Source organism: Pteropus alecto, unplaced genomic scaffold, assembly GCF_000325575.1.
Source record: "Pteropus alecto unplaced genomic scaffold, ASM32557v1 scaffold60, whole genome shotgun sequence".
NCBI lineage: Eukaryota > Metazoa > Chordata > Mammalia > Chiroptera > Pteropodidae > Pteropus > Pteropus alecto.
Window position 1 is genome coordinate 3,108,104 of NW_006430726.1, and position 20,843 is coordinate 3,128,946.

The 20,843-nt window shown below is 52.6% G+C and overlaps 2 protein-coding genes across 10 annotated transcripts in view; both read right to left on the minus strand.

Annotated features, from left to right (window-relative positions):
- Nucleotides 1-2,642: 2,642 nt before the first annotated feature.
- On the minus strand, nucleotides 2,643-15,823 carry PLIN1 (perilipin 1). Of its 3 annotated transcripts, none has more exons than XM_025049774.1 (9): nucleotides 15,627-15,823; nucleotides 13,199-13,257; nucleotides 10,396-10,600; nucleotides 8,998-9,080; nucleotides 7,841-8,105; nucleotides 7,369-7,541; nucleotides 5,698-5,889; nucleotides 5,069-5,323; nucleotides 3,841-4,170 (listed from the first exon to the last, which is right to left on the minus strand). In XM_025049774.1, exons 2-9 carry the CDS (start codon nucleotides 13,241-13,243, stop codon nucleotides 3,841-3,843), a joined length of 1,548 nt encoding a protein of 515 aa, XP_024905542.1. In that variant the 5' UTR covers nucleotides 13,244-13,257; nucleotides 15,627-15,823. The 3 variants fall into 3 exon arrangements, with proteins under 3 accessions (XP_024905541.1, XP_024905542.1, XP_024905537.1); XM_025049769.1 differs by having other exon boundaries at nucleotides 14,538-15,823; XM_025049773.1 differs by having other exon boundaries at nucleotides 2,643-4,170; nucleotides 13,199-15,823.
- Nucleotides 15,824-15,967: 144 nt separating this feature from the next.
- PEX11A (peroxisomal biogenesis factor 11 alpha) overlaps nucleotides 15,968-20,843 on the minus strand; it is a 38,767-nt gene continuing 33,891 nt past the window's right edge. For all 7 annotated transcript variants that reach the window (XM_015594257.2, XM_006905267.3, XM_015594261.2 and 4 more), the window contains 2 exons: nucleotides 19,998-20,113; nucleotides 15,968-17,955 (listed from right to left, as the gene is read on the minus strand). In XM_015594257.2, coding sequence (XP_015449743.1) covers nucleotides 17,387-17,955; nucleotides 19,998-20,094 — 666 coding nt within the window. In that variant the 5' untranslated portion in view covers nucleotides 20,095-20,113 and the 3' untranslated portion in view covers nucleotides 15,968-17,386. The remainder of the gene's footprint in view (nucleotides 17,956-19,997; nucleotides 20,114-20,843) is intronic.

Below are 20,843 nucleotides of genomic sequence, written 5' to 3' on the forward strand. Positions count from 1 at the left end.
GCCCCGCCCCCCAGACCCCCCCCAGAGCCGCCCAGGGCGCCCTCGCTGCTGCGCTTATCCTGGCGCAGGCTCCGCGAATCCTGGGGGAGACACGACGACCCTCGTGGCCGGCCTGGTTCTCCCAGCTGGAGAAGCCCACCTGCCCACGGGCCGGGAACCCAAGCCTCATAAAGGCCAGCTGTAGCACGTGAGCAGACGAAAATTAACTGGGAGCCTCTTTCGCTCCGCGAGGGGAGGGTGGATTTTCCAATCCCTGTTCGGTCGTCCGTTCTGGCGTAGACCTTCCCTCCTCCCGCCATCGTACCGCTCCCTCTGTCCGCCCTCCCCGCGCCCGTCAGACCTCAGCAAAGCTCTCCCGCCCCAGGCCCCAGGAGGCCTCCACCCTCCCACCCCTCCACGCTGAAAATCCCCATGATTTTCGGGGTTGGAATGGGGACCCACGTATCCCCGGGGGGGTTGAGACCCTGGCTGCACTCACGCCGAAAGGTCATCACTGTGCCCCTTCTCTGCCCCAGATCCAGGGCGACCCACAGGCTGGACGCAGGAAGCCACCAGAGAGCCCCTGTTCATGCCTTCCAGCAAGCCAGGCAGAGAGCAGAGGTCTGCCCTCTGGGGCCTGAACCGCAGCTCTGGTTCGTAAGGCCCTATTAGGAAAAGGCATGGGATCCAAGGATCCCTTGGTGAACTCCACTGCCACCAGCCTCGACTTCCCGGGTGGGCCACTGCCCCTCGGGCCACGGGGAGGTGGGGAGTGTGTAGAGTTCTTAGGCCACCTCTCCAGTTGGGGAAGTTATGCTATGGGCAAAAGGCCAGTGGGAACCTTGCAGAGGTGTTCGTCCTGCACCTACCTGGGCAGGTGCTACCCAGATGCCCCCACCACCCACCCCATGGCCGGAGCCATCGTGGACTCCTCTCTTCTCACATCTACCACCGAGTGTCGATGTGCCCTCCACGGTCCAGGCAAGTTTCTCTGAGAACCTCCACAGGCTCGCTGCCCATGCCACCAGTCTCTGGCCTGGGCCGCTGCAGAGCCTCTTGGCTGGTCCCCCTCCTGCCCCTGTAACACATGCAAATTAAAAATAAATAAATAAACAAGCACATGGAAGTACAGAAGGCCACTAATCACAGTCCAGGTCTTAGAGGGTCCCCTTCCAACTATTATCCTCTGTGTGTCTTAGTCCATTGGGCTGCTATGACAAAATACAGACTGGGGAGCTTATAAACAACAAACATTGATTTCTCACAGGTCTGGGGGCTGGGAAGTCCAAGATCATGGCGCCACTTCCTGTACAGCTGTCTTTTGACTGTGTCCTCACAGGGTGGAAGGGAACGAGCTCTCTGGGGGCTGTTTCGTAGAGGCACAGCTCCACCCTCAAGACCTAACCGCCTCCCAAAGGCTACGCCTCCCGGTCCATCACATTGGGGGTTGGGATTTCAACATACAGATTTTCAGAGAATATGGACATTCAGACCATAGCACTATGATATATAAGCATGTACATATTCTATCTACATATAATATACATATTATATCTGTTTACTTATCCATTTTACCCACTAAACTGTGAGCTCTTTGAAGGGAATGTATCTTATTATCTCGTTGCCTTGGCCCAAGACCTGGCCTAGTCACTCCACAGAGGTTTCTGATAAAAGTTATTGAAAAAAGGAATGAAAACTGAAACTGTCTTGGCATTGACAGAAATATGGCTGTGGGACAACATGGCTTGTATTTTCTTATTGTGGGTACCAAAGGACAGAGTGGCGCACAGAACATACCTGGAGAACGAGGAAACATCTTCACGATGGCATCTCCTCATGTTTTAGAAATCGAGCCCCTGAACGGGATACCAGACAGTCCTGTCCGCAGCTCCGAGTTCCTTCTTCTCTGTTTTCCACTCTCAGACCTGAGCCACCCCTCTCTCCCCCCAGACAGCAGGAACTTCCATCTCCCCATCTTCCTCAGTTCTAAGACGTGCATTTTCTCACATTCTAAGATTTCTGAAACTGAGGCACATCTTGCAGTCATTGCCAAGGGAAACCTGGCACGAGGAGAGGTGACGTGGGGACGTCCACATGCTGCCTAGAGGAGAGGGTGTCTTCACCCGTGAGCTCTGACGCACTGGCTGCATTGGGAGCACAATGCATGGCTGAGTTTTAATTAAGATCTAGAAGCATATTTGTCACTTAAAATGTCATTAGAAAGTTTAACTCTGATGTAGTAGCAAAATTTATTTTGTATATGGAAGATTTCTACAGAAAGGCTGTCGAAACTGCCAAGACTCTTTGGCGATCTGTACTGGGAAACCCTTACTCTCAAGGAATAGAAACCGTGCCTTGAAGTGGCTTGAACAACATGGTCATTTGTCATCTCAGCTAACAGAGCGATAGGAGGGAAGAGGGCTCCAGGGCAGGTTGAGTCAGTGGCGAAGTGACAAAGGACCTGGCCTTTCCATTTCTCCTCTCTGCTATCACCTTCAGATAGAAAACGTCCGGAAAGGGAATAAAGCACTTAATTATCTGTGCAGCTGCAGATGAAAATAATAAGAAAAACAGGGTTTGGTTTGGGAGGCCACTTGGCATTATCTAACCATATTTAAAACAGATACCCTTTCTCCCAGCAGGTCATGGTTCCAAGTGATAAATGTATTCTACAGATATATCCACACATGTACACGAGACATTCTGTATAAGGACATTTATTGCGATACTGTTTGCAGTAGCAAAAAAAAAAGAAGAAAGAAAAAAAGAAAAGAAACCACCTAAAAGTCTAAAAGTCTTTCATTAGGGAACTAGTTAAATCAATTATAGCACATCTACATTATAAGGCACTTAACTATGTGGCCATTAAAAAGAGCAAGGAGCATTTATGCTGGTGATACAAACAGATCTCTAAGACGTATTAAGTGAAAAGGCCAGGTGAGTGTAACATCCCACAGCTGTGTGAACACAGTGGCGAGTGCACACACACGGGCTGGCACGTGCACAGACTGTAACTGGCGCCCTGGTTGTTTTTGTGAAGGGGAACCGGGACGCACCCTTTCGCAGTGTTTGAATTTTTTAATTACCTGTGTGCATTTCTTAGATTTACCGAATGTCCACATTTTCCAAAACAGGGCTTGGAATGGTCTATATAGTATAGACTTTATAAAGTGAAGAAGGGTCACCATTGTCGCCTCCCCACACTGGAGATGCCAGCATTCAAAAGGTTGGAAGGGTGAATGCACAGGTAGAAGTCAAGAAGATGCAAGAGGAAATGTGCTGTGAGCCGGGAGGTGGCGCTAGAGAGCACAGGCCGGCGTCCGGCCTGTGAAGACGCGGGTACCGGGTACTCAAAAGCGACGCTGATGTTCTTTAGATAAACACACGAGTTTTACACCTGATTGCTGTTCCTTCAGAGTAGCCTACTGAGAAGTTGGATGCTCAGGCATCTCTGAGCTCAGGACTTAAAAATGTGCCTGGAACTCCTGCTTGGACCTTCAGGGTATTTGTCGACAGAGGATGGATCTGAGTTTTGGAAACAGTCAAATGTCAATTGGCCACAGTTTGGTTAACGAAGTGAAAGATCAAGTTAGGCAATTAGAACCTTTTAGAAAAGAACGATACAGGATCAAAGCAGGCTGCTGCTCCGATTCTTCTTAAAAATAGGCTCGGCCCCAATTTTTGAGCCCCAAAAGGATGCTCAAAAGATGACGTGTGCCTTGGCAGCGTCGTCTGGAATGGGGCTCAGGCTGCCCAGGGGGCTACTTTGAAGACGTCAACGCTCTCTTGGAAGTGTGGGTTCTGCTTACTTGCGGGCAACGCTGGCTGTGGCGCCGGACGGGTGGCCGCGGCACGGAGCGCTCAGCTCTTCTTGCGCAGCTGGCTGTACTGCGCTCGGCCCAGAATGGGCTCCATGACACTGGGCCGGAAGAAACTGTCGCTGACCCTGCGCGCTGGCTTCTCGCGGGGCGAGGCCGGGAAGGCCGGGCGCGGCGCGGCGGGCGGGTCCCCTCTGTCCTCCAGGCTCAGGCCCCGCGTGCTGCGCAGGCTGCCTCGGTGCTGTGCGGGTCGTGGTGTGGGCTCAGGGCCAGCGGGCAGCACCCCAGACCCCCTGCGCTCCGCCTCCTGGCGCACGACCTCCTCGATGTCCCGGAACTCGCTCTCAGGCTCCATTAGTGACAGCCTGGGGAGCTGAGGACCCAACCGAGGCGTCAGCGCCTGGTTGGGCCCACACCGTGCGCCTCCCACCCACTGCCTCTTCTGGGTTCCCCATGATCCGGCACCCTGGGAGGGGCCATTAGGAGGGCACAGGCTGGGTGATGGGACAGGGCCTCTGGCGCAGCAGGATGGGGTGCCTGCGGCCGACAGATGAGGTCCTGCCTGCTCTATTTCCATGATCTAGACCCCCTCACCCAGGTTTCTGGATCCTTCTGTCTCCCTCAGCGGGAGGCCAGTGGCCTTCCTGACCCTTCCTTAGGTGCGAGTTGTGGGCTAAGCACGACCGATTCACTGCAGGGGTCAGAGAATCCCAGCCTGGTCCTGTTTTGGGCCCGAGGTGGACAGGCTGGCACACCTCCTGGTGGGAGGGACCCACTGACCAACTCCCCCACCCACGCCGCACGGCTCTGAGGGAGCCTCCTGCCCTGACCAGCCCTCCTAGAGCCTGCAGTTGGCGACCTGCTCCAGGAAGGGGTCCAGGGTCTCCCAAAAGGCTAGTATTGGTGACCCTTGGGTTTTTCCTGTTGGTGACAGAATTGAGATGAGGACAGCTGCTGTTTCCTGGAACATAGGCCGCCCCCCAGGACCCATGGCAGCCTTCCTCCAACCCCTTCCCAGGGAACAGCACACAAACCTCCCAGGTCCTTGCAGGTGGGAACTGAGGGGTGAGGGCTGAGCTACTGGGGACTCCTAGAATGATGGGGACAAGGGATGTGGGGAGAGGTCTCAGGCTAGGGCAACAGGTCTCTATGTTCCCGGGGCTGGGAAGGGACCCATTCAAGGCCATGGTATGTCGAAAGGTTTCCCGGACACTGAGGAGCAGAGCAGAATCACCGAGGAGATGGGAAGGCCCCGAGGGGCAGGGACTCACCGGCACGTAGTGTACCACTGTATCCACCACGTTGTCTGTCACGCCCTTCAGGGCGTCTGACAGGGACATGGCCCTCCCCTTGGTCGAGCCGGCGTGAGGCGCAGCACGGGCTGGCGTGAGGCGCAGCACTCTCCCTGCTGTGCCCAGCACGGCTGCCGGTGCCCACGTCACGGCCGACACGGCGCTGTGGAGGGCTTTGTGCAGGGAGTGTGCCACACTGCCCAGGAGGCCCTGGGGGCTGGGCAGGGCTGCCACCTGGGGACCAGAGCAAAGTCAGAGCCTCCTGCTGTCACTCCCCTGAGCCTTCCCCTCCCCCGCATCCCCAGAGGGAAAGAACGGGGACACCTGCCCCTGCCGCTAGCTGTGTGGCCTTGGGGAGGCCACGTCCCCTCTCTGAACCTGTTTCTTCATCTGCAACAAGGGGATGACAGTCTCCACCCTGATTACCTTAGGGGCTGTCGTGAGGGTCAGCTGAGGGAGGGGCATAGTCGTGCTCACTCAGCTGGTGGGGAGTCTGGGTGTGAGGTGAACAGGGCTGCACCCGGGTGCCATGCCCCTGGGCCCTGGTTTCACCCTGTGGCTCTGTGCATCAACCCTCCGTGGCCTGCGGGACCGTGAGGCCGCCTCACCTCACTCAGCTGCTTCTCCTCGGTCTCTGACTCATCCTCCTGCTCGGCCTCCTCCCCCTCTGTGTCCGTCTGCTCGTCGTGGTCCTCGTCCTGGGAGGCGGCGAGGTTGTGCAGCCAGGGCACCCGCACCTCGCTCTGCCGTCGGGACACCACCTGCATGGCCGCTGACGCACCCCACTGGGCCAGGCTGCTCTGAGGGGCGAAGGTGGCAGCCTCTGGCTTCACAGTCCCCACGGCCAGGCCCTTGCCCGCACGGTGCGGGCAGGAGGTGAGCAGGGCCCGGCCCAGCAGACTGTGCTTAAAAAGCTTTTCGTTGAGTGGGAACGGGCACACGCTGAAGTGCACACAGCTTCCGTACAGCTCTGTGAACTGCTACAAGGGCACACCTGTGTAGCCAGCGCAGGTCCCGACAGAGGCCATTTCCAACTCCCCGGAAAACCCCCTGTGCCCCAGGCCCAGTCGGGAGCCCCCAAGGCTGACCACCTTCTGACCTCCATCGCCATGCACTGGATCTGCCTATTTCTGAACTTCATAAAAGGGGCTCAGACACAGTGTATTCTTTCATGAAAAGCTTCTGTTCAACATTGTGGTGTGAGAGTTACCCGTGTCACTGCATGTGCAAGTGGCCCCTTCTTTTCCATTTCTGCGTGATATTCCAATGTAGGAATGTGCACGTCTACCTATTCTACTGCTGACAGACATCTGAGTTGTTCTCAGCTCTAGTACGGATAAAGCTGACAGGAGCATCTGACCTGTCTTTGGGAGACACAAGGTCTCGTTTCTGTTGGGTGGAATCGCCGGGAAGCAGAGGACGTGTGTGTTTCACTTTAGGAGGCAGTCTTGGCTGATCTTTAAAGAGTGGAAAAATCAAGTGGGCCAAAGTGTTCCATAGGAGAAAAGCAGCAGGCCCCCCCCACTGGTAGATGGCCCCCTAGTACGGAAGCTGGCACATAGTACGTGCTCGGCAAACATTTGCTTGAAGGAATGAGCCATGCTTGATGATGCTTTTAAAAGTATCGCCCAAATGATGGCTGTAAAGTAGTTATCTCGTTTGCTGACTTTTGTGCTTTAATATTGTTTTCATTTCCTTTTTAGCCCAAATTTCTTACTAAAATTCTTTATGGAAAAAAAAAAAAATCCAGCTATCTCTGCTAAAAATACACAGAGGGATGGGGGTGGGAGGAGTCAGCCCTACCTGGGTCTAGAAAAGGCAGCTTTACCTTGGGTACAGCGGGAGGTCAATTAGAAGCCCCCAGAAGGGACAGTCAGGGAAGGCCCAGCTGGGGTCCTCTCCCCAAAAGAATGGGTTTGTGCCTTGCTTACTTACAGGGGACACTCCCTGGTGCCTAGACAGCAGACGGGGGCCTCTGCTCCTCACAGGTGGGAGGACCCATAGCAAGAGGCCCACTTACGGGAAGAAGGGGCGGGGCCCGGTGGGAGAATGGGAGAGACAGAAACAGGTGGTAGGACAGGGCCACCCTTGCAGGGCAGGCCGTCCGCCCGAGTCCCGGCCTCTCCCTCCCCTGCAGACTGGAGGACGAGCCCTCTGCCCCGCTTAGGCCTCTCGTCCTTAGACCTGAAGTCCCAGCCCAGGCCGGAAGAGAGGGCATTCTCAGGGTGGGGTGGAGTCGGGTGGGAGACAGAGGGACTTAGGGGCGGGCAGACACTCACCAGGGGCGCCATACCGGGGATCCACATGGCCAGGGCGTGGCCCTGCTTCAGCACCCCGACTGTGGTCTGGAAGGTGTGTTGAGAGACGGTGTTGGCCAGGGCCCCAACCCTGCTCACGAGGCTTGGCTTGGCCTTGGGAGGCTTCTGGGTCCGTGGGCGTCCTGGAGCAGGGCCTGGGCAGGAGTTAGGGGGAGCAGATCAGAGGAGCTGGGGAATGCAGGGTTCTAAGGGTTGTCCAGGGTTGTAAGCAGTTGTCCTAGCTCCGTGAGCTGTGATCTGGGCAACTCGCAGTCCATACTTACTAATGGGGCGAGGGGCATAGCAAGAACGGGTCCATCTGAAAACCCCCCTGGGCCTTCCCTGCTCCAGAGCAGTGGCTGGATGAGCCCTTGCTGATTTTACTTATTCCCAGGCTGCACGGGGGCCAACTCACTCCCCGGGGTGGGTCTGCCAGCCCCCGAACGGTAGATACCTGACGACTCCTTGGCTGGAGGGAGGAGGAACTCGACCACCTTCTCCACACCACCCAGCGCCAAGTCGGCCCCTCCAGAGGCCAGCCGGCCGGCTCGGGTGTTGGCGGCATAGTCGGCGGTGTCTTTGGCCGCCCCCCAGGCGAGCTCACAGCCGGCCAGAGCGGCCCCCAGGACCTTGTCCGAAGTGCTGGCGATGGGCGCACTGATGCTGTTCCTGGCACTGCGCAGGCGGCTGGAGATGGTGTCCTTCAGCTCAGAGGCAATCTGGGGGAGCGAGGAGGAGGGTCGCCCAGGGCACTGGCACCAATATTTGGGCACCTGGATTACGCTGGGCCTGCAATGCAAAGAGCTCCAACCCTTCCTGTGCCAAGCGCCCCGGTCACCTGGCTTCTTCACACCGTTTCTGCCTGGTGAGTTCCTAACTATCCTGTGATGGTGCCCCCAGGGACAACTGCTTGATGACACCTGTCCTGATACCCTCATGCACACAAGGTGTCGCCTCTTCCAAACTCCTCCACTGCCTCCTCCGTCCTGCCCTCCTCATGCTGCTCACAGGCCCATCTGCATCGATAGTGATTTACAGACGTGGCTGACCTTCCTACACGTTCTGCACTGAAGGAGTCTCTCTCTCCCACTCACCTGGGACCTCCTTTGTAATGAAGATCTTGCCCTTCACCTGGAAAAGGGGGCAGTGAAGACCCCAGGCCTGGGAGCCAAACAGACTCGCTCTCATGTGGCCTCCACTTAAGGTCACTAGTTTTCTCACCTGTGAAGTGGGGCCAACCACCCTGTCCCAGAGGGTTGATAAGATTAAATGAGACAGCTCTAGAAATCACTCACGGCCCCTGGCACAGCGCAGGGCACAGTAAATGTTTGTGGATGAACTGGTAGTTGGTCAGTGAGGGGGACCTGCTCCAAACTCCTGTCTGAGTTTGCCTCCAGGCTTGTGCCTGCAGCCCCTGCCTTCATTTGGCTCCATAGACAGGAAGAAGCACACTGTGTGACCTTGGGGTCAGTCAGCTGCCACCAGTCTCAGAGGACACTTGCCACAGAAATGGAAAACTCGCAGTCATGGCATCATCAGCTTGTACCCTCTCCTCCCCCGAGGCAGTGATGACAAACTGTGGGGCACGTCGGAGAAGAGGGACTGGCTCACCTTTTCAGGAGGGTACTGGAGGGCTGGGATCTTTTCCTCCAGGTGGTCCAGGCCCCGGCAGGCCAGGTCGTTGGCAGCTATGACTGGAAGCAAAGGGACATGCTGGAGTGAGTCCTGCCCCCACGTGTCAGCCTAGCACTGGCCTCTGTGCCAAGGCAGGTGCCTGGGAGCCCTCGAACCCCCCAGTCCCGCTGTCTCCAGAACATCTGGGAACCGGAAGCCCTCCGCCACCTTCAGCCCCCGTCTGCTGTGAGGCCAGGCCAGATTCTTCCAACTGTGTGGGAACTCTGGAGCAGGCAGACCCGCACCCAGCCCAGAGCCGGTATCTGCAGCGTGTGGCTCTGGGTGGGTTACAACCTCTCTGAACCCCCTTTTCTCATTTGTCAAAGGTGGGTTAATGGTGCCTGCCTTGCACGGCTGCTGTGAGGAAAAGTGGTGGAAACGATGTGAAACAGCAGTAAATACTGGGCTCTCCCTCCTCCCTCCTCTCTCCGGGTGAGCATGAGGTGACAAACTCCCAGCCACAGCCCGTCCAGGCCCAACCATCCACGGCTTTTCCTTTTAACGTCTAGGAGTGAGGTGGTCAACAGTGGGAAGAGGGTCACGGGGGAGCAGGGCAAGTGGCAGAGGAGGCAAACGTTCCCAAGAGACACTGCCCAGGGCCACCAAGGACTAGGCTCTTTTCTATGTTCCTTCTCCAGATATCTTATGCTTCTCCACAAACTTTAGTAGACAGGCCAGGGGACTTGGCCGTCCTCTGAGTGGGTAAAAACTCTTTGGAGAGCGTGCAGGCAGGGAGGCTGCTGGCCCAGGGCCTGGGTCTTTTTTAAATGCAGGTGGTGGTTGTGTGGATTCCCTGCTTACCCATAATCGCCTAGTCAGGCTGCTAGGAGGCCCAGACTTCCTGGTGCTGCCGGGATTCTCAGCCCTGTCAAGAGCCACGCCTTGGAAACCGTTTTCAAATGGGGGCAGAATGGTTTGCACGGCGGGGGCGCCGTTCTGGCAAGGCTGCATGGACAGCTGTCCTCCACCTCCAGGACCCTGACTGGTGGCTCTCTGCTGTCCCCCCGTCACGAGTAGGTGCCGTCAGCTGCTGGACCCAGAGGGCTTCCCCTGGCTTTCCACCGCCCCAGGCCTGCCAGGCCACCCCTAGCACCCGCTGCCCCTGTGCCAGACTCTGCTGATTCCCGCTGCTGCTTCTGCTGCTGGCTTTGGAGCTAAAGTGGGGGTCTGGTCTGCCACCGGCCCCACTCCCAACGCCCAAATAGCCAGACATGTCAGCAGACAGACCAGCAAGCCATCAGATGGTCAGACAGACAGACGGGTGGACACAGACTGGCAGGCAGGCTGTGAGCACCAGGGACAAGCTGGCGGCCTCCGAGTGCCGTGAGGACTCACACTGCGTGGACAGCCTGCGGACCACGGGCTCCATGCCCCAGGCCGCCAGGCTGCTGGCGCCCTGCACGCCCTTCTCGTAGGCGTTGCACACCGAGGCCACCAGGGGGTGGGACTCCTTGGTGCTGGTGTAGGTCTTCTGGAAGCACTCGCAGGTACCGCTCACCACCGGCAGCTGCAGGACCCGCTGCAGCACGTTCTCCTGCTCCTGGCACAGAGAGGAGAAAGGCGTCAGGCTGGCCCACGGCCCTCTCCTGCTTCGGGGTCACAGAGCCCATTGGTGAGGCCAGCCTGGGTCCAAGTGACCTGGGAGGAACTCTGGACGCCCCACCAGAAAAACAAGAGTCAGCCTGCCGGACTCTGCTGGTCACAGTGCAGGCCTCGGGGAGCTACTGAGGTGACCGCCACCCTCCAGGGGCCCTCCAGCCCACTCCACTTACACCTACCGATAGGGAGAGATGTGTCTGCAAACCTGCCCGGAGTTTTTGCCCAGCTTGGTTTGGTGGCTTTATCTAAGCATTCGCCTGGTCTTTCTGGGACACCGGCTCCCCGCTTCTGCGTGCTGGGCCCACTGCCTGAAGCGCTCCCCTTCTCTCCCTTACCCCTTACATCCAGAGAAATGCCACCCCCTCAAGACATGGCTAGAGCATCACTTCCGTGAAGGTTCCGGACTCTCCTCCCTCCCATCAGAAGCCACTGCTTCCTTCTCCGGGCTGTCTCCACATTCGCCGCACGAGGCTGTGTACCTGCCTCTCCCCCAGTAGACTCCCACCCCAGTGCCGACCTAACGCCTGCACAGCAATGCTAGTCACATACACGAGGCATGATCGGGGCTGCACCTAGCGGAAGGTGTAACTTCAGATCTCAGGCCTCCGGGGACCTCTGCAGCCTTGGATCTGCATGTCTCTTTGGATGGAGCTCATGCCTCCTAGAGCGGCCTGTGCCGTGTGGGACAGTGTTGCTGAGCTGAAGTCCGCCTCTGCCCTCTGGAATAACACTGAGCCAATCTACTTCATCATCCCCAGGCTGGTCCTTTACATATTTGAAGGTGGATGTCTCCCTTTAGCTGTCCCTTCTCCACGCCAAATAGTTCCAGTCCCTAACGTAGCTCCCGGACGGCTCGCCCTGGTCTGGTGATCCCTTCCTCCAAACACGCGGCTTCGGCGTTCGGCATTGCCCTGATACAGCACTCAGACTCGAAGACAGCGTTCCAGGTGTACGTGGGGCACCGCAAACCATCAGTCCTCACTACTGGGGTGCTGTGCTCCTATTACTGCATTTTAACTTTGGTGGCAGTCACATACTTAAACTTTAGGTCATCTGGGAATCTCAATGAAAAGACACTGGTCTCTGAATCAAAGAATGTGGATTCTCGTCTCCCACAGGGAACATTTACTCAGTGTCACTGCGCTCCAGGCAACGACTGGGGTGTTTTGGTGACACGACCTCATTTAAGCCTAACAGCGACCCTCTGAGGTCAGCATTACCACCACCACTTTACCGATGAGAAGACAAAAACTCAGAGATGTGACATGACTTACCCAAGATCACACAGCTAGTAAGTGGCAGAGCTGGGATCCTGACTCAGGCCTGACATGGCTTATCTGGGATTTGTTCCAAAACGACCCGAGGTGGGGGAATAGATGATGGATGATGGTGAGGGTGAGGCAGGATGGGCCATGGATTCATAGTTGTTGGAGTGAGTGAAGGGTATTATATTCTGTCTACTCTTATGAATGTTAAGGATTCTCCATGTAAAAAGCAGAAAAAGAAAAGTCACCAGGTCCGACACAAATGCTTGAGCTCTCTACAGCTCTGAGTCTGCCACCACTACATGGCTCTGCTTGGGAGGCGAGGACCTGGCCCCTTCTGTTGGCAGGAGGCTGAGCTAGACGCCCCATCAAGGAGATGAGTATGGACAGCAGACAGGCTACAGTACTTCGGCTTTTTGTCTTGCAGGTGAGTTTGAAATTTGAAGCAGAAAAAGATTACGACTGTGAAAAGAAAATATTTTCTTTAATATTTTGGACAGAATCTTCAGGTGTTGTTTTAGGCAAAACCAAAGGGGAAGAGAGGTCCTGGGAAGGGAATAAATCACCACCCATTAGGATGGCTTAACTGTGCACTTGACCATGTCATGTGTTCAGTGATTCGATACAAAGCTTAACATGGTGATTCCTAATGCAAAGGTCAGCTAAAGCCTAACCTGGGACAAGATGGGTACTGTAGGGGTTCACGATTTTTAAGTTTCACTATCTGAACTGTGCCTAAATCAGAGAGGGCTTGCCAGGAAGCATCGGGTACACGTAAACATGTCAAACCATTCCAAGTCACAGTAAAAACCAGCTAGACACACAACACGGGACACCCTGCCCCTCCAACTCTTTCCACATTCAGCAGCAGAGGCTGTGCACTGTGTGACTGCAAGAGGTGCCACTCGCAGGGACTAAGACACGAGCGATGCCCTGGAGTTACAGACGCAGCGGCTCAGTGCCAGACGGACGAAGCGCGGACTCTGCGCCGGGGTCAGCACGCGGTGGTTCCCCTCTCCCGTTCCCGCAGAGCCAGTATTTCTGCCCTTTTTCTACAAGGTGCCCAGTTTTTAATAGGTGCCTCCCACCCCCACCCCACCTCCGATCCTCTAACAGCCCCCTGCAAAAGGTAGTAAGGGCAAGAATAACTAAGACGTAATGGTCCATGAACTTGAGCATCACCTGGGCATACGTCGTTCTAAGTCCCCTGATGCCACCCCTGGTCCTCCCTCTTCCATCAGCTGTCCACCCCCACCTAAGCACAAGTTACTTACAGGGAGGTCTCCGTCCAGCAAGGCTGGGCCCTTGTTGACCGCCATCGGAGCTCTTCAAGCTGCAAAGCAGAGGCCCCCAGGTCCATCAGAAAGCCCTCAGCTTGAGAGCCACAGGGTCAGTCCTCTACCTCTCCATGGCCACCAATGGGGCCCAGGCTGCCTGGGAACTCAGGTTCCCTGAGCAGAAGGCATTAGGTTGGAGGCTGAATCACAGACACGCGGCCACTTCTTGGAGGCCCATAGGGAGGTGCCCCACAGCTTGATGTTTCTGACAAGGGTTCAGGGTCAGAAATGAAAAATGAAGGTAGCTTTAAGACAGAAGAGATTTTAGATGAAGTTGAGGGCTTCTCTAATGAGGGGCCGAAAGAGACTAAAACAGGTTTCAGGTTTAGCCTTCTTTTAAATAAAAGCATTCTGCATTAACTCCTCTCTCTTTAAGCAAACTTCTCTGCCAGTCCTTCCTTCTATGCTCAACCTGGTGAAAAAGTAGTCACTCTGAAGACCAGCTATTTCGGCTGCATTCTGGACAAGCTGGTGGCCCCAGACTATCTACTCTACGTTCCTGGCCATTCGCGTTGCAGGCCCCGTCATCCTCGGTAAAATTCCCAGGAGACCCTGACCCTTGACTTCTTTTAACTCTCAGAAACCAACCAGGTAAGGCTGATGTCCGGGACCCCCACACTCACTGCAGCCGATGCCGCCTCAGTGCCACAGAGCCCAGGCTGCAGTCTCCGCCGGCGGAAAGAACCCCAGTTGCTCTGAGGAGTCTTGGGCAATGCTACTGACCTCCCAGCTAGAGGAGGGCAGAGGAAGAGAAAGCTGGGTCATCGGCTGTCAGGGCTATTTGACCAAGGGTCCCCTGGGCACATCCTAACCCTGTAAGATGTAGCCAACTAGGAGGCAGATCACAGAGCTAAAGACTCAGGCTCAGAGGAGTTGTTATTCCAGAGCCATAAAAAATCAATTCTGTAACGTGTTTCTGGCTCCCCCAGTTCTCAAAAAACTGCTTTCCGGAAAGACAATGTTGGAAAATATGTCATTAAACTCATAAGCTCTGAGGTCCTATAATCTTTGGCACCTTTTCCAAAGAGGCTCCTATGAGACTGTTTTCAACCCATCTCCCATCCTTCTTATTTACTATCAGGAGTGAATTTTGGAACAGAAGGATTTAAATCCACATGGGAACAGCGTTCCCCTGAATGCACCACTCTTAGTGAAGAGAAACTGTTCTCAGTGAGGATAACCAGAGCTGGGTTGACTGCCTGACAGCCTAGCCTTTCAGGGAGCAAGTTCAACCTCTGGAGACTCCTAGATTGCAAGAGAGTTTAATGAACTCCACCTGGTCTAAGATGCAGCCAGTTCTGTCAAGTCTGGAAGAGCGACAGTGTTGCCCGAGCCCCTGTCACTGGTCACCAACCAAGAACTATCGCCCACGTCCCCTTCTTTAAGCGAGTCGGGTAGGGACCCGAGTTCTAGTCCCTCTTCAAATGGTGGGAAACCATGGTGTAAGCCAATGTTCAAGGGCCTTTCAAGAAAAATGGACAGCAGGAGCACGGAGCTGGTCTCCCTCGGTGCCGGAAGAACGGCATCTGTTGCTAAGCTGTATGCCGTGGGCAGCGGGAGAAAGCCGGGGTGGGGAGAGCCGGCGCTTTCTGACAGGCCCTTGGTGACCGATTCTGTGATACAACTAGGGAGGGAATGCGAAGTCAGGAAAGGGAGGGAGGCTGGCAGGGAGCCTCCAGAAGAAAACCTGATGCATTTAACAGTTATTGATCCAACTGGACTTTCAAACTATCAGACAGTGACGGAGAGGAGGCATCTAAGTGGCCTCTGCCCTCGGTCCAATGTTCAGGACGAATTGTCCACAAGGCTGTGTATGGAGAGCAACGTGGGCCAAAGGGCACTTCTGAGCCTTTGGGGAAGTGGCCGTGGGCCAGAGGGCCCTGTGCCTGAAAGCTCTGCTGACAAAGCTGGTCCTTTGTCCGCCTGGGAGTCCAGAATGCGGGTGAGAAGTGAACACGGTGAAAGGGCCGAGGAGAGTCCCTTGGGAAGAGTCCATTTTCCAGCAGCAGCTTGAAGGACAGTCACCTTCTCTCCTTCCCCATCCCTATCTGTGTCCCCCGCCCCCAACGCATAAGCACAGGGACCCTGTCATCTCGTGCACAGTAAATCCCGTAACTAAGCATGGCACTCAAACATTCCTTGTTGAATAAGTAAGTTCTCAGGCGACAAGGTTCAGTTGCAAATGTGCTGGCCGATACATCTACTAGAAAGAGCTGTGATTTTTAGACTCCCTCATGAATGTGGAGGCTCGGAGGCTGCGAGGGTTAGTTGAGGAGAAGGATGCACAGGGAGGGAGTTACCAGGGCACCACGAAGGGTTTCAAATTCTAGAAGAGGCGGCATTCCCCAGCTTCCCCACCACTCACCCTAACTTGCAGAGGACAAAAGTACCAAGATGGATGCCACCGTAACGGGCTTCCACAGATTCAAGGCTGACTTCTCCAGGCGGAAGCCAAAACTCCAGTGACAGGGCTGAACAGAGGCCACTCTCCTGGGTGGCAGTCTGGATGAGATCATCTCAGCGGTCTTTCGACCCAGAAGTTCTACGTCTAAATCCTCTTCCTCTCCTCCTCAGCTTGGATCTTCCAGGCCAGAGCTCATTTTACCAGCTCCCTCTACCAACTGCGTAGACGGATTTAAGATCGACTCTGGATCACCTTCCTTTTAACTCTTCTCCATTCCCAGAACACAGCCACAGATACATGAGTCAACTTTGTCTAGAAATTTAATCAGACATAATTAATCTATTACAGTAGCAGACTGGACAAAGTAAAAGTAGTTACTTAAACCTTTATTTGCCCTGACCTAGCGGCTTTCATTTCTCTTAAAATTCCTAAAATATTCTTTCCCAAATCCCGTATCTTGACTGACCACGTTAAAAATAGCCAGGGACCCGAGTCTTCTTTTTAACAAGCGCAATCACACCCATGGGAAATTTATTTAGTGCACATTTTTCTCATTTCCACCCTGATAAAAAGAGATGCCTTTACCGGCAGGACATCAGCCTCCTCTTTACCGCACTTCCCTCGAAGTAGAGATCCGTAATTCCAAATGAGAACCCAGCACCCAAGATGAGAAGCAGGACTATGAGCAAATGGCTTTGACTCGACATTCGAATGCCTTCGCTAGCCCCTACTGCTCTTTCCATATACCCTACACATAAGAAGTCTGACTTATCGTAGAATATTGCAACCCTCCTACATTCAGAGCATTTGCGAAACTTCTAATTGCATAAATTTTGATAAATATTAATGTAGAAATGCCCAAACTGTCACATGGATTTATATGAAACAATCTAGCTGTTAAGTCTAGATATAATTTCAATTTTTGTAGAATAAAACGTAAACCACTGACCAACGAAGATTCTCAAAAGGTTTTTGTGTAGGATTCTGGAGAATCTCACACTTCAAATCCACCAGGAAGGCAGTGGAATCCCATGGAAAGAACATTGGATTGAGAATCAGAGACACGAGGTTCCGGCCTGTTTTTTAAACCTAGTTCCCTCGTCCGTCGGAGGCTACCTACGGGTACCCACTGCGACCTTCCACACTGCTGTTACCTCGAGTTCTTTCTAATTGCTTTGGGTTTTTACTTACTCACTGCACTATCTATAGACACAATTTATGCCATGGAGGTGCCTGATGTGTTCCTGATTTCACTTCTGGACAGAGGAAGGACAGGACTGCAGTGATGTAAGGGTGAGCAATTTAAGAGGCTAGAAACCCAGCTGCCCTCTGCCCTGGCCCTGGCATCTATGGAAGAAGGGGGCATGGCAACTGATCAGAGGAACCAGAGCAAAGAGAGGGCCGCAGACCTGCTGTGGTCAGGTTAGGGCCTTTTCCAATTTTTATTCATTCAAAAAACACTAAGCTCCTACTATGCATAAGAGATGCTCGAAAATGTCAGACGAAGGGAAAATACTCAGAAATTCAGAAGTCATGCCGACGCTCTAAAAAACATATCTAAACCTTCATGCGCTCTCCTCCATTCTTTGCCTGACCTCTGCTCACATCACAGGCCACTAAACGTTCTCGTGAACAAGTTTTTCAGCACAGCGTGACATGATCTGTCCCTAATGCAAATGTCTGTTCCACCAAGAGATACGAGTCTTCGGCCTAAAACCACTTCAGTTGGTCTTCAGCTTCATGTGAGGACATGCCACAGTGATGATGCCTGCTATGGAGGACACAAGTCCTCCAAGTCCAATGACTCCAGGATTGGACTTATAGATCCCCAACTGGTCCAAAGAGCTCAGGATATCACACAAGTTCTTCACCGTGTCCAGGAGCAAGGGAGGATGCTTCCTCAGAGAGCGGAACAGGAGGAGAAAGGACTGGAGCCATTCTGTTTCCTCCTTGGCCACGCTGTACCCCAGAGGATCCTGGGATAATGACTTTTCCCTCTTCGCCCTGTCGTGTGCAACCTGTTCCATCTGCAGGGAGATTTCGTATAGATCCCTGACCAGGCTCAGCAGAACAGAATAGTAATAGTGGCGTGCGGCCCACATTCGCCATTTCTCTTGGTTAATGCCGGAGGTGAGCCCTACGCTCCTCACCCAGAGGACGGTGTCACAGATGAAGTAAACCACACGGTTCAGGTTGGCGAACGTCAGGCATACGCGGGGCACCAGGTCCGTGGCATGAGTGCTCTGCTGAGTGGCCTGTACAGCATGTACCACGTTGCCTAGTCTGAACCCTGCAAGAAGAACCCATAACAGTCAATGGTTATATAACTAATGTGTAACAGGAAGAAGGGTCCCTGTATCAGGGTGAGGCCAGCACTGGTATTTTATCAACAGACTGTCATTTGAGGCTCTGTCTTGCTCAGGAGGGAAGAAGGACTTCACAGCATGTTAAGGACACCTAAAATGAACCTGGAAGGCACGAAAGACAGTGGCTCTTAAGATTTATTGCCTGCATTGCAGTGAATACTGGAATTAACACTGTCTTACAACATACTTCAGGCAAGATCAATCGTGAGTGTAGATCGTCACATGTGAATATTACCGGCAACGCTTCTTTAGAAGGAAGATGCTATGATAACATGAACTCCACATGCAACTCCAAATTCTTTTGGAGAGTATGAGCCTTACATTTTATTTACTTTCTAGACAAAAGATTGCTTTTTAAAAAACACCAGTACCGATTTGCCATTTCTCTGATCCAAACCCCCTGTGGCTCCCTACCAAGTAAAGACGGTAGGATTTAGTGGACAGGACAACTAATAATATTGTCATATGTGACTCCTGCCTGAATTAAATCAACCACTGAAAAGTGTGTCCTTATCTGAGCATGTAAATCAATTAATCGGGTATGTACCAATCAAATATTTACTGACTGGCTACTCAGAATGAGTTGTAGTCCTAAACATTATGAAAGACACAAATAAGTGCGTTCCTTTCCTTAAAGGACTATATCTTAGACTCAGCAAAAGCTCAGAAGTATCTATCCTCGAAAACTTATAATCTCAGAAGAATGGTTGGTATTATTTTATCAAAAATAACAAAACGGAATATGTAATGAATACTCCTGGGTTCTAATTCTGGCTCTTGTACAAACTGACCTCGGGTTAAGTCCTTTCTGGACTTCAGAGACCAGTAACCTCTAAAGGACCTTTGAGCTCCAACGTTGTAAAGAATCTGAGAAATGCTAATCTTGGCTTTCGAAGCCAACCAGAAAAGCTCACCCTAGCCCTCCTGTCGCACTTGACAACTTAAGCCTTCCTTCTGTCAGCCTGGTCTTCTCACTGATCCTCCAGTACAACTGGTTTCCTCCCAACACTTCGGAGCCTTCACTAGAGGAAACCACCCTTCAAGAACGCTCTCCTCCCACCTCAAGTTCCGCCTCCTTCAAAACACCTTTCTTTTCCTCTACCAACATATATGTCACTTAATCTCGTATCGTCACTCACACGATGTGATCTGAGTTCTCCCATAAAGCTCAGGACTATGCCTCTGTGAAGCAGGTGCTCACAAATAACTGCTCAACATCTGATTTCTGCATCCCGTTCCAACGCCTCTGCTCACCTGCTCTAGCAACATCTGGTTCTCCTCAAGCAACTAGGAGCTGGGCACACGACCGGTATCGGACATATGGGATTTCCCAGTATGCTTTATTATTCAGGTGAATTAAATGAATACAAAACACCGACTTCGCTTTTTGCCTTTAACATGAAACCAAGCCTCAAATAGTCTAGGAAAACATATCTGTCCATCTCCTCTAGCAATCCTACAACAGAAGAAGTAGAAAAGGCAGAGGGTCCAAGACAGAGCTATTCTGCTCTTCTAGAGAACACGAAGGGCTGCCAGGAGCCCATGCCAGGGACTGCGAAAACATTTTGTGATTCTAAGAGCTAAAGGTGAACTAACACAGTGTATGCCCCATAAGTTATGATTAAACAGAAAGATAGGGTGTAGCACCAAATGTGAACATAGGAGGGTGTGTGTCAGGGACTGCGAAAACATTTTGTGATTCTAACAGCTAAAGGTGAACTAACACAGTGTATGATTAAACAGAAAGATATGGTGTAGCACCAAATGTGAACATAGGAGGGTGTGTGTGAACGCAGCAAAACAGTCACTTTTTTTGGCCTGTCGTTCCATGAGGCCAGACTTACTGGTAGACTTCATCAGCAAACCTGACTCGCTAGAAATCCATGAGCTAGAAAGTATTTTGCGAATGATAGAGTCTGAGGATCTAAACCAGGAGCCGCTGTCCCCCAGGAGACAGGGTACTTACATTTACGGCCAGTGCTCACACTGGACTCCAGTTCCTTGAGCTTCATTACCACCTTCTCTTTGCCAGCTTTAGGCTCTAATAAATATCTAAGCAACATGCATGTGTACTGAGTGGCTCTGAAACGGAAAAAAAAAATGAGTAATTTATAAACCAAATAAAACCTGATTCATAAATTAAGGGAAGGAGAAATACACCTTGCCGAAGATGAAAAAGACAATTTCTCATGTAGGCGGCTCTTACAAGAGCAAAATTCTGCAACAGTCGCTCCACAGGGCCAAGGGTGGAACACGTGACAGAAATGCAACGCAAAGATAATGAAAGAGAACTCGGCGATAATGCAGAGATCAGCCCCTCAGAAGGCCTTCTGCTGGCACAGAGAAGCAGAGTCAAAGTGGTAAACGGCACAAAAATCTCTCTCATGCTAAGTCTGCAAAGATCTTTATCTTCTCCGGTGCAGAATGATTTTTCAGATTTCTAAAATGAACTTTTTACCGTACAGCTAATCAAATACTTATGTGACAGGAGACACACTCAAACCAGAATCAAATAAAAAGTCTACGGTTTGAACATTGCTTACTTTTTAAAATAAAGAATACATACTAATACATAAATAAGGTATCTGTCTTTCAAAAATAATTAGTATTTTATATAAAATGCAGACTTTTATGTTTAATAATAGTCAATATTCAATAGAGTGATTACTGTCGACTATAAATAACAATTCCTTACTAACGGAAAACAGAATATGTAAAACGTTTATATCCCATAATTAAACATTTAAATGCACTTGGCAGTCTACTTATTAAAGCAGGTGCCTGTTTTCTACTGTCCTATAACTGCATTTGA